The following is a 12,718-nucleotide window of genomic DNA, read 5'->3' as shown; positions in this document are numbered from 1 at the left end:
TTTGTGATCTGCCTTGTGCTACGTTTGAGGTCTATATATTAAATGCACCTCTTCCAGATCTTTTGTGCCCCATCATTTGATGATAAGATCCTGGAGGTGGTGGCTGTATTTGGGAGCATGCAGATGGCCGTATCTCGGGTCATCAAACTCCAGCACCACCGGATCGCCCAGGTGAGGTGCCCATCAGCTCGAACCTCCTTCCTGTCCCACAGCCTGGGTCCCGGGACGATGTTCCCATGTCTCCCCTCTGTCTCCCTCAGTGTCGCTCTGTGAGGATCACCATCCTGGGAGAGGAGGGGGTCCCTATCCAGGTGGATGGAGAGGCCTGGATCCAGCCCCCAGGGGTCATTAAGATTCAGCATAAGAACAGGGCACAGATGCTGACTCGAGACAGGGTAAAAGAAAAAGACAGTGCTTGTGTCTGTGTATCTGTGGATGTTTGGGTGCTTTTATAAAGCCTGTTAGTGTGATTGTGTGAAAGAGAGCATGGTCTACAAAATCCAATAAGTCTGTGCATTGTCTGCCTGTTTGTGGATGTCTTTGAGAACAGCTTAAGTCCTGTCTGCCTGTTTGTGGAGGTCTTTGAGAACAGCTTAAGTCCTGTCTGTTTGTGGAGGTCTTTGAGAACAGCTTAAGTCCTGTCTGTTTGTTTGTGGAGGTCTTTGAGAACAGCTTAAGTCCTGTCTGTCTGTTTGTGGAGGTCTTTGAGAACAGCTTAACTTCTGTCTGTCTGTTTGTGGAGGTCTTTGAGAACAGCTTAAGTCCTGTCTGTCTGTTTGTGGAGGTCTTTGAGAACAGTTTAAGTCCTGTCTGTCTGTTTGTGGAGGTCTTTGAGAACAGCTTATGTCCTGTCTGTCTGTTTGTGGAGGTCTTTGAGAACAGCTTAAGTCCTGTCTGTCTGTTGCTCAGGCATTTGAGAACAGCTTAAGTCCTGTCTGTTTGTTTGTGGAGGTCTTTGAGAACAGCTTAAGTCCTGTCTGTTTGTTTGCTCAGGCATTTGAGAACACACTTAAGTCCTGGGAGGACAAGCTGAAGTACGACAAGCACCCACTGCGGCCACACCTGTACCCCCAGCAGTCTGTAGACCTGGCATCCGAGGAGGAGGCAGCTCTCGTCCAGCTGTGCGCCCGTGCTGCAGAGGAGCTCATCACCAGGTGACCCTGGGCCCCCAGATTTTGGGACAAGAAATAATATGCCTATATATTCAATCAAGTTGAATGACTGAATGCATAAATGAATTTTTTGACATAAGTTAAAACCCAGTGCAGCCACATAGCAAAGCAATTATAGTACATACACAAGAAATGATCCAGGGTAGCACAGAACAGGAAAGGATGTAATTCTGCTGTGGAAATAAAAACTGACATTTTCAAAGTTGGCCTTTGTAGGAAGTCTGTAGCAAGAGGTGTTTCAACTGGGCAGAGTCTGTGGACTCTGGCCTGTGTGGTGGTAAAAGATGGCAGTGCACAGTGCGCTGCGATCTGACCTCTGACTTCTGTTTCTGTCAAACAGGATTTGCGACGCGGCCAAGGTCCACGGCATCCTCGAGCAGGAACTGGCTCATGCGGTTAACGCTAGTTCTCACGCTATCAACAAGACACACCCCAAGTTCCCAGAAGTGAGAGAGCCCCCTGTTTACCGTTTTCAGCTGAACTAACCCCACACTGCGTCCTCTCTCTAATTCACCTTCTTTTCCTGAATTTCTCTCGTGCTGTAAATAAAACTTGGCAGCCAAAGGAAACACAAGCTGGCTACCTGTTAGCTGAGTAGAACTGAGCAGCACATTATTCTGAATGAAGAACAAAGGCGTAACTGTTTACACCAGCTATTGTGTAGCTAAGAAAGCATTTCTGATATCACTTTTTTTCCTGCATAATCGTTGGTGTAAAGCAGAGGTTTTAAGGCTTTTTTTATCCAGGGGCCTCTACCCTGACTCAATGACATCCAGGGGACCCCCATCATAAGTAAAAGGTTTTATGTTTTGAATTGTTATCCCAAATCTATATTAAATCTGGCCTGGGACCCCCTGCAGTACATTTAAAGAGCCCCAGGGAGGTAAAGAGTTCAGCCTTTGGTTTTTAAGCACCAGGAAGTGGTGGCCATTTTGCACATATCTTTGTTCAACAGTTCAGCAGTAAGTACCCTAAGGGAATTGTTCTTTTTATAAATGATGGTGTGGTCAGGCTTACTGATTGGTCACTGACCCTGTCCTGGGTTCCACAGAGTCTGGCCAGGAACACTGCCATCGAAGTGGCCAGCACTGTGAAAGCCCTTCACAATGAAACTGAGTCACTGCTGGTGGGAAGGGTCTCTCTGGTGAGTACACTATTCTGGGCTACATTACATTGATTTACCTTTAGCTATTTAGCAGCTACTGATCCAGAATGAATTGTAGCTTACATTTTTTACATACCCCACCTGAGAATAAAACCTGAATAACAAGCCCAGTTCCCTAACCATTACATTATATCGCTGCTATGCAGGCTTGCAGTGAACATACAGGGCTTCTGTACAACATTTTTTTCCCCATTGTTTTTCTATGTCCCCCTGGGACCCGGGAGAAAAAAAAATGTTTCGGAATTTTTATTTTTTTTGACGTAATGCAAAATGCGTAAACACAATACAAAAAATATATATTGCAGTGAAAATATTTTCAAAAATATGATATATTTTATTGAATGTACCTTGTAGGTTTTAGCTTAGTAGAGTACTTCTTGAGATTAAGGCTAGAAACTCATGTCCCCTACAGAGGACAAAAATGAATTTCCTTATGAGGATTTTTAAACCTTGCTCAGAGAAGTTATTTTAAGTTATCAGAATTATTAGTCGGAAAGGCTTGTTAAGGCAGTGTTGTAAGTTTTGGCTCAGCAGCTTTATTTCTCTCTGAAGCAACTGGAGCCTCCCCATGAGGAGCTGCTGTCCAGCACCTTGCATAATGTTGAGCTGGAGCTGGGAAAACTGTGGGAGATCCCCTGGCTCCACCACATTCTGGAGCCTGATCAGGAGCAGGTGAGACCACCCACTGCCACTGCTGTTGGCTGTTCACATGGGAAACCCCCATCATGGCAGCTCTCATTCACATCTCACATTAGAAGCCCCACCCAATGATACTCACATTGGCTGCCCCCAACCCCACACAGCCACTCCTATTGGCATCTCATATTGCCTTCTTACTTGGTCATATCATGAACTCCTAAAACACCAAGCTCATGTGCTTCTCACATTGGTCACGACCGCAGCCACTCTGATTGGCTGCTTACCATAGAGACCCCACCCCTCACATTGCCCACACCCACCCCTCCCAAACACACACACACACACATACACACACACACACCTCTCTTGGCGACCCTCATTGCCTGCTTATATTGCACAACCTGCACACAGGCACCCTCACTGGCTGCTCACATTGGCCTCTCCCACTGATCCCTGCCACGTCCTGCTTGGGTCAGAGGATGCAGTGGGTGGGCAGGAAGTTTGTAGAATGAGGACGGTGTACAATGCTCTGTCTCTGTGTCTCAGGACCACGCCCTGGAGTACAGCAAGAGGAACAGCCGGAGCACCGTGTTCCGCATTGTGCCAAAATTCATGAAGGAAAAACCACCCAAAAAGTGCAGCCAGCAGTCAGGTGAGGACCCTGCTCATATATTCCCCTTTCACACATGCCCACAATGGCCTGAGCCAATGGAGAGCTGCCAGCACACACAAAGCCCCACCCTACTGTGGTGCTGGAGAGGGTGTGACAGTGGTGAAATCATGGTTACAGAGAGTTCCACAAGTTTTCTCCTGCTGTCCGTGCTGTGATGTCATCCTCTGTCTAAACCCAGCCCATAAATGTACATCACTACGCACACATTCTCTGTCCATGGTGTTGTCCTGTTGCTCGGATACCGTCAGCCTGCACAGACACACACAATAGGCGTAAATTCCCTCAGTTGAGAGTCAGACAGCCCACACAGACTACAAGGAGTAGACCCAGGGAAAGGAACAAAATATGGACGCAGACTCTTTAGACTCACCAGATACTAATTTCCCTGTTCTTAACATTGCAAGTTCTGTCTCCCTAACATTGAAGCCAAGGATTCCAATTCTAAGCATTCTATGAAAATGCATTAAGGGACATGACCAAGGACAATACTGTGGCAATGGATGTTCTGTAATGTAACATAGCACCAGAAACTCTCGTAGTTAAGAAGCATAGAGGACGAAAGGAACACAGGAGCTGAATATCTGGTGAGTCTATAGAATATGTGGTATGATGTATTTAACAAACCTGCTTTTGTCATTTTGTAATTGTCCAACATAAACAGCTCGGGAATCACACACACATACACACGCACACGCACACGCACACGCACACGCACACCTACACACACACACACACACATTTCCCATATTCTACATTCCCTACTATATTGTAAAATGAACGCTGCTTATACCTGCAGATTTTTCCATTCAGTCATTCATTTTTATATACTGTAGTTTACCCATAGCCTGAATTTACAGCTTGTTTTATTATACTGCAGGATATTGAGCAGAAGTGAAAAAAGTATACGTCAAAAGTGCAGCACCCTGTTCAGCATTTCAACCAGCGACCCTCTCTGGTTATGAGTTGTCAGTAAATTGTGCCGTGACCTCGAAATGTAATTGGACTTTCAGATGCCTAGTGCTGTTTGCCCTAACCTGACAGTCCCAAGGCTAGCGGGCTTGTCGTCTGTTTTATACTAGATGCTCTTTATGATGTACTTGAGGTGGAAGTGGCCCTCTGTCAGGGCCGGCTGCAACTGGCTGTAAGGTGACTGCTGGGATTACCATGCCCTCTGTGTGAGAGTAGGGCCATGCACAGGCTTCATCCTTATCCCCCCTCCCCCCCCACCCTTTACAATAACCTGCATGCAAGAAACTCTGGGGTGCCAGTGACCAGAGGCCTGTCCGTGATGACCTCCCCCGACCTCCTTTTTCGCCAGCTGCTGCCGCCACCTCCCCTCCGTCCTCCGTACTGTACGTTCTTCCCCTCCTTCTCCTTCCCCCTCTTCCCTCCCTCTCACTCTCTATGGGCCTGACTCCCCCCTCCCCGTCTGCTCGCCGTGGTGCGTCTGTACACTGAAGGGGGCTTTGTGCTCTTGACCTGTGTAGTTCAGAGGTGGGGCACTGAGGAAGTGGCCGTCTGGCTGGAGCAGCTCGGCCTCGGGGAGTACAAAGGCACCTTCATCCGCCACGATGTCCGCGGCTCCGAGCTCCTGCACCTGGAGAGGAGGGACCTGAAGGTATACGCCAACGCTCTGAGCCTCTCGCGCTAACCCAGGGATCTCAAACCTCAGGCCCGGAGGTCTCACAGTGTCTGCCCGCCTTTCGACATGTCGCACATCCTTTCAGCCCTCGGGTGTAAGCTTCATTCAAGTCATCGATTGGCTAAAGAGTCATTTATAACCTTGTTTGCAAGAACTTTCCGGTTGGTTGCTGGTTGGAAGGAAACCATAAAATCCTGCAGAGTACTGTGGCCCTCCAAGGCTGTAGTTTGAGATTCTTACCCAAGCGGTCTAGGCCGGTGATTCTCGATCTTTGGATTATTTTTATTGCATGCCTCCATCGTGTGTCACATGGGCCACAATGAAGAAAATTCAGTATTGGCTTCCATTCACAAAATGACTGCACAGATTTTTTTTTCATCATTTTTTTGCACCATTTATAATGCTGCAATGTGCTGTCTTTTTCTTATACCAGTGTACCACAATATGGAAAAGATATGCATCCACTCATGCAGTGTGCCACCAGTATGTATAGCATGTACACTGTCATTGGAGTTGAAGTTGTTGAACAAGGTGGATAGGCTCATTTGTGTATTTTCTATGCAACACGCTGGGCCGTTATTCACCTTGGTTTGAAAATCGAGGAACACCGGCCTAGACCAACCGAACTCTCGGATCTGTTGTCTCTCGTTTCTCTCTGTCTCTCAGTCTGTTCCCCTGCTTGCTGTCGTTTGCAACTCTGCACTGCTCTGCTTGGCTTCCCCTGTGCAAACTGCTGTCGTAAAGCCCAGAGTTTCATTCCAGCCCTGTGGGGTCGTGTGTACATTCCAACTTTGATGAAAGGGGCAAATTTCTCAGAAGCAGAAGGAGATCTCTTACAAGTTTAGCAAGGAAAGAGAGAAGGATCTTTCCCTCACTGATGCAAGTTACAGAGGCTGGACTGTTTCCATGCATCCTGTGAAATAAATCTTGCCTGGTGGCCAGAGCATATGGAATGCAGTAGTGTATACAGTAAAGGTTGTAGGATTTTTGCATTGGAATAAGGACAGAGCCAGCCAGTCTTGACATCCTCAAATTCTAAAATATCCACTTACACTTGTTACTGAACAATTTTGTATCACAAGGAGGAACTGGATTGAAACAAAAATTTAACAAAATTATCATAAAATGTTAAAAAATTATTGTTCTGTAAGCATTTTTAAACTAAATAATTGAATTTGATTAACCAAGTTGACTAATTTAAACAGAATTGACCCCAACCCTGCAATGAATGTGGAAAATGAGACCTTTAAACAAGGAATGAGCTTGGCAAGAAGCTGAACTCATGAATGACACTAGAGCCTTGGGAATTATGGGATCTGTAGTTCTGTGTGACGAGGAAACAAACACGCTACATTACCATTCCTTACATCCCACTATAGACTTCACTTCCCTGACAGCAGCTTTTAATCAGGTTAATGTTCTATCGGTCATTCTGTAAGATATTAAAAACACAACATAAGAATATGCCATACTACGGAAAACTTTACGTAAGTTATCTTGAATTCCAGGAGACCCACCATTTAAAATGTATATTCATATTTATTTATGTATTTATTTATTTATTTGTATAGAATAATAAGAAAATGCATGTCATTGTGCATATGGTGAATCCTTCTCAAAAATCACAAACATTTTAACATTCTGTTCGTCTGTGAGACTAAGTTGGTAATCAAAGGCAAAACTCAATACTTCCTATAAAGCTGCTATAACTGATCCAGACTCTCATTGCATCTCATACTCCAGATGAGCAGTAGCAAATTTAGGTTTAACGTGTGCAGACTCTATTCAATCAGTGTCTTAAATTCAACACTTTGGTAACAAAACACAAAACCAGCAGACACTGCAGCCCTGGATTGTCAGATCCTAGGCCTGATAAACGCAACATTATTGATTTCAGAAGCAGTAGCTGTGGTTGCACACAGATTCAAACCCATTTGAACTTGGACTGTGTAAGTGTGTGCATCGCTGTTTTGTCCCTGTCTGTCTCATCCACACTGAGCACGCTCATGGATCCACTGTGTCCCTTGTGCCGGTCTGCTGTTCTTTGGATTAAACCCTTTTTATGTTATAAAGGCTGAATATATATATCATCACTGAAGATTATAAAAGGAGTGCACAGAAAAGCCATTTGAATACATATTATCCCCCTATAATTCTAATTGTACACAAGATAATGTATCATCAGCAACCTTTAAGCAGAGGCAGAGATTACACAACTGGCATGTACAATGTCAGTTTAATATCGGTAAACTAGCCTTACCAACTGCATACATAAAAAAATACCATGTTGCCCATTTATGCATGAAGACTTTAACTTGAAATAAGTGAAATAGCAGCATATACTCTACATCATATTTAAAATATTATGAGGATATTTCCACAGGTCTCCAATATCCAATAAATAAAATGCTGGTAATTAATAACAACTAACTCTTATTTGGTTTGACTATGATCAAATGTGTGCAAATAGTAAGATTGCTAATGTTAAACATAGACTGATGTTATAGTTGATTTTTCTCTGGCTACGTACTTTAGATTTTCCTGTAAAATTAAATGTATATTTGTAAGTTTAAATTCAAAGGGAGATGGAAAACACGAGTATTCAGACGTCTGAGGATTTTTTTTTTCTTTAAATGCAAGGTTAGAATTCATAAGAAGCTTTTTAAATCTATACCCTTTATTTGGTGTTGAAACAAAATCTAGGTCACCAGGCTACTTAATGTGTCTTAAAGCTACGATGGTTCCCTGCAGCACAGTGCTCGTTCCAGTATTGTCCACACATCTGTCTCTGAGTCCTGTCATTCGGTCAAGCCCAGACCTGCATCGCATCCGTTTGTCCCTGTAAGTGTGGCTCCGCAACAAGTGACCGGTGTCTCAACTGGATGGCACCCCAGCTGAATCTGAACTTTGCCGGTGGCGCCGTGGCAACCCCAATGCTCTCACTGAGAGGAAAGGAAGTGTGGCGTTTCAGTTTAACCTCTGGCACTGCTCGCCTCGTGCCCTCTGATGACCCTCTCTCCTGTTGTATTGATAGGATCTGGGGATATCGAAAGTGGGTCATGTGAAGAGAATTCTGCAGGGGACTAAGGACCTGGCCAAGAATGCCTTTGTTGACCTGTGACCCGGAAGGACACGAGTAAGGGCGGGTCACCCTACGACCCTCGCCCAAGAGTTGATGGAGGGAGAAGGATGATGGAACGTTTCCCACCATTTTGTTGCCAAAAAGAGAATAGGAATGGGTTGTTTCAAATGGTACTGGTGCCAAAGAATGCAAGAACAGGATGGGAAATTTCAATAAGGCTTTGATTTTCACAAAAAAAAAGGCATTATCACAGTCTCCATACAGTGAATGGCAGAATTACAACAGTACCTCATCATTAACCGGCTGCCTCTTCTCTCACAAAAAAATAATAATCAATAATAATGCACAGCAGCAACTTCTCACAAACCTATACTCTGGGTTTTATATATGACTTCACAATTGCCATTTGCCACACTACTTTCCAAAAGATGAATTGGCATTTGGGAAGGTGGGTGAAGTGCAAGAAACATCTTGCTTTTGAAAAACACCATTTTACATTACACAGAGGCAGGGAGAGAGGATGAAAGAAATGCATTGTGGTCTAGCTTCAGTGAACTTCACTGGTTTCATGGTAGACCGAGAAAGGGAAAAAACATTTTTAAACAGTGACATAGATAACTGTGCATGCTGTGCCTGTTTGACATGGGTATATGTTTTATTGCATGATGCCTGATTTAGATTTTTTTTTTTAATATACAAGAACACATGAGCAAGTTTTATATCAATGCTGGCTGTTGCCACTGAAGTAGCCCCGTCCTCCTTAGCCTTTTAAATATTGAAATATTTGCATTATTCTTCAGTGTCAATAAGCTGTGTCCTTTAGCCGTTACGTGCCATAATTTAATTTATTTCACGTGTGGTAATATGATGCTTTTTAACTATGGTGGGGGCAATGCATGGTATATTTATGTATGTTACAGTTTGCTAACTCACACACTTGAACCCGTGCAGTGCACCAGAAAATTGATATTAGTGAGTGTTGTTTGATAAAGGTGCAATATAATGTTATTTCAATTCAGTTATTTGACTATATAGCTTTATATTTGGATGTTTTTCTGTGGAAAACATAATGGGTGGGTGGGTGTTTTGGGGGTTGTTAAGTTAAGTGGACCTTAAAGGATAATATCTGTAAAATTAAATGTTTTCATTGTTCCAAATGCTTCCAATAGCTCACTGTTGATCCAGTGATCCAGCTTCCTAGATTGTGTGCTAAACATGACAACAGTGACTATATTTCCTAGTACAGACAGCAAAATAGTCCAGTTGTGCTCCTATCAGATGCAATAGGTGAAATGTTTTTTAAAAATACTTTTTGCAAATAATCAAACTGTTTTTATGCACTTTGTAGTTTGTTTAGATATTGAAAAGTTCAGCCACTGTTCACAAGTGTTTCATTGTTGTTATCCACCAGAAGGTGCTAATGAGACAAGAAAAGAAAGGAATAGAAAGATCACCTTTCCATAAACGTATGTTTATATGAGGCTCTGCATATGAATATGCAGACAATGTTACATGTGATCCAGAAGAAGTTTGATGAGTTTTATTGAATAACTTTATTATGCTCCTTTTTACTTTTCTGAGTGCAAAACAAGAAGGGTGAAATAAACTGAATTGATTGAAAAGGCCATCACCTTTACCCATCAATGTATTACAATCTTATTTTCTGTACAAAACATTTTCTGAATTTGGGAGCCGAAGTAAGTATCATGTGATTTGAGAAAAAGGCTGTACATACAGAAGCTAGTATAACTAATTGCTGGCAGCTCAATATAGGAGGCATGCACTGAAATGTCTTTCTGAATGCACTACAGCAAGTACATATTGTGTACTTCAACAGTAACCAAAAGGTGCATTCAAAAGCTTTTAAAAAATATTTGAAAAAATATATTTACAATGAAAGTCTTTCCCATTTTGTTATTATTACAATGTAAAACTTACATGAGTAATAATGGGAAAGAGGAAATGTGTTTTGAGGCAATAGTTGCACAGCTACAATCAATTATTTAGTCAGTATCAGACTTGGGGCGAAAATTGGTCTCAATTTTTATTACTCAGAATCTCAGGATTTTGTCCCTTTTAGTTTATTACTTTTGGGATAGAGTACTTTTTTGGGTGTCAAAATACACGTGTATAGACTGTTTCAGACTGATTAATGTTACTAACTTTTTGGGTTATGTTTTCATGTTATTTTATTACAAGACAAATCCTCCTGTTTTGGCTGCTCAAGAGTGCAGATCTGTTCCAGTGCTTTAACACATGAATCATTTTCATGCTGTTGTATTTTTACCCAACCCACTGTCTTGATTTTTGTATAGGTCCTGTCCCACTGAGTGCTGTGTAATGTCGAGAACTGATGGATGTGTAAATGTGGGTGCAAGCTTGTCTGAGAGTGTAAAAAGGATAGGGTGCCGCATTTAAGACACGTCAATAGATTATTTTAAGAAGTGCGACCAATCCAAACTATCCATCAGCAGATGTGGACATATTTTCAAAGATGCGGCAAGCCAGGCCTTTGAAGCATTCTATGTTTCAAATGTCCAGTTCTGTCTGAAATGAATAACGTGGACATATTCATGAGGGAGAAAAGTATTACATTGCCAATCAGATCAAAGGCGAGCTTCCTCTGAATCCCCTCCTCTGGCTGCCTTTCGTATGCAGAAGGGCTCTGTTCCATAATATGTTGCCCACCTCATCTGACTGTGAAATTAGAAGGCAATAACCCAGTGAAATTAAACTTCATGGCCCTCTCAAGCTGTCACAACTCATTACCAGTGATAGCAACCCCAACTGTCATATGTCAACTTTGCTTGATCTACATGGATGGGGAGAGAAAAAAGCTTACAAAATGAATTTTCGATCCCTTAGCACAAAATTGCTCTGCTGGGGTTCATTTCAAGATTCATAACCAAAGATTAATACATTGACTCAGAGTCACTCATTCCTTCAGCTTCAGCTGAAAACAAGGACAGTCAAAATGTCATCAATGTAGATGAGGCTTTAAAAGTACGATAGAGCACAGGGAAGAAGAATGTCAAACTTTAGAATAACATGTGCTTTCTTTAGTGTTTGAGCTAATATCATCATTAACTTGGGGCAGAACTGTTAAAAGGTAATGGAAAACCTCAACAAATGTTCAACAATAATCTGACCTGAAAAATATTCCAGTCATTGTTGAGCTTTAAAAATATATATATTTGAGATGTTTAACAATAAATTGTTTTATTACTGTTTTATTATTGTTTTGTCTTGTCAGTAATTATTCAGTTCCCAACATTATACAGTGCCTTTAATGAGCAAGGCATGATCCAATCTGATTTAGCCATGGTCATGTGAATGGTCACTGCCTTAGAATGAGTTATGATAGGTGTTTATTGATTTGCTAATATGTATTGCACTGGATATTTCTTTTTATGGGAATTCTTCTCATACATACCATTTATGTGAATGTGCTATACAATACTATATTATAGGCAGTATGACATTTAGGATTGGAATGGTGTGTGTGTGTGAGTGTGTCTGTTTGTACATATGTCTGCATGTCCTCACCTGTTACATCTTTAGTGCATCTTAAATCTAAATATACAATTTGCTTATCACATTTTTAGTGCTGTCTCCTACTCTTTCTCTTGCTAATGAGAGCCACCCATTAATACTGGCTGCAAATGTCCCGTGGGTAGCTCAGACATTTACTGATTATGTCCCCTAGAAGAAGAGTTTCTGAGTGAGTCCCCCTAGTGGAAAGTATGATAATTGCAATGTGCTTGGCAAGTAACCTGCAGCCCGATAACCTGCTATGTATGCCCCAGGTAAAATGTCACTCATGAGGAATTATCGCTGTGTAAAAGAAAAAAGCTACAAACTGCCTGGTTTCAACTGTTGGGAGGATCTTTGATCTAGAACAACACATGTAACAAGGTGAAGGAGAAGAGAGTGTGTGTTTACATTCTGTTTACAATGTTTGTTTATTGCATATCATACAATTAAGTAATGTGTAATGTGTTTTCACCTTTGGAATATAATATTACACTGTTACCTGTATAGATAGCTGATAACAATGGTCAAGTAGTAATTTTTATGAGAATTAAGTGATTGTTTTTGTGCCTTTTTATTGTAAAATGCATGGTAACCATTACAGTATGGAGGTCACGGAAATGTGTATTTTTGTATTCTGCAGAAATTAATTGTTAAACTTTGTACATTTTGCGCTGCCTTGTAAAGGCTGCCAGTTGATATCTTCCTACATCAATAAAACGGAATGCAATCATAATGTTTCTGCCTGAATTCCTACGGAATGCGTGTTTACTTGTTTACATGTTCCATGTCTTTATTCATTGTTGTTTTTATA

General features: G+C 42.0%; 1 protein-coding gene across 4 annotated transcripts in view; it reads left to right on the top strand.

The window, feature by feature from the left end:
• The window catches only part of LOC118223744 (diacylglycerol kinase eta-like), a 62,714-nt gene extending 50,074 nt beyond the window's left edge, over window positions 1–12,640 (top strand). For 3 of the 4 annotated variants that reach the window (XM_035410678.1, XM_035410681.1, XM_035410680.1), the window contains 9 exons: window positions 58–171; window positions 261–395; window positions 994–1,154; window positions 1,513–1,618; window positions 2,224–2,316; window positions 2,890–3,009; window positions 3,523–3,628; window positions 5,137–5,267; window positions 8,326–12,640. In XM_035410678.1, the coding sequence (XP_035266569.1) occupies window positions 58–171; window positions 261–395; window positions 994–1,154; window positions 1,513–1,618; window positions 2,224–2,316; window positions 2,890–3,009; window positions 3,523–3,628; window positions 5,137–5,267; window positions 8,326–8,412 (1,053 nt within the window). In that variant the 3' untranslated portion in view covers window positions 8,413–12,640. The remainder of the gene's footprint in view (window positions 1–57; window positions 172–260; window positions 396–993; window positions 1,155–1,512; window positions 1,619–2,223; window positions 2,317–2,889; window positions 3,010–3,522; window positions 3,629–5,136; window positions 5,268–8,325) is intronic. The other variant, XM_035410679.1, reaches the window with a different exon arrangement.
• Window positions 12,641–12,718: the final 78 nt, after the last annotated feature.

This window comes from Anguilla anguilla, chromosome 3 (genome assembly GCF_013347855.1).
Source record: "Anguilla anguilla isolate fAngAng1 chromosome 3, fAngAng1.pri, whole genome shotgun sequence".
Classification (NCBI taxonomy): domain Eukaryota; kingdom Metazoa; phylum Chordata; class Actinopteri; order Anguilliformes; family Anguillidae; genus Anguilla; species Anguilla anguilla.
This window is presented reverse-complemented; position numbering and strand designations above follow the sequence as displayed.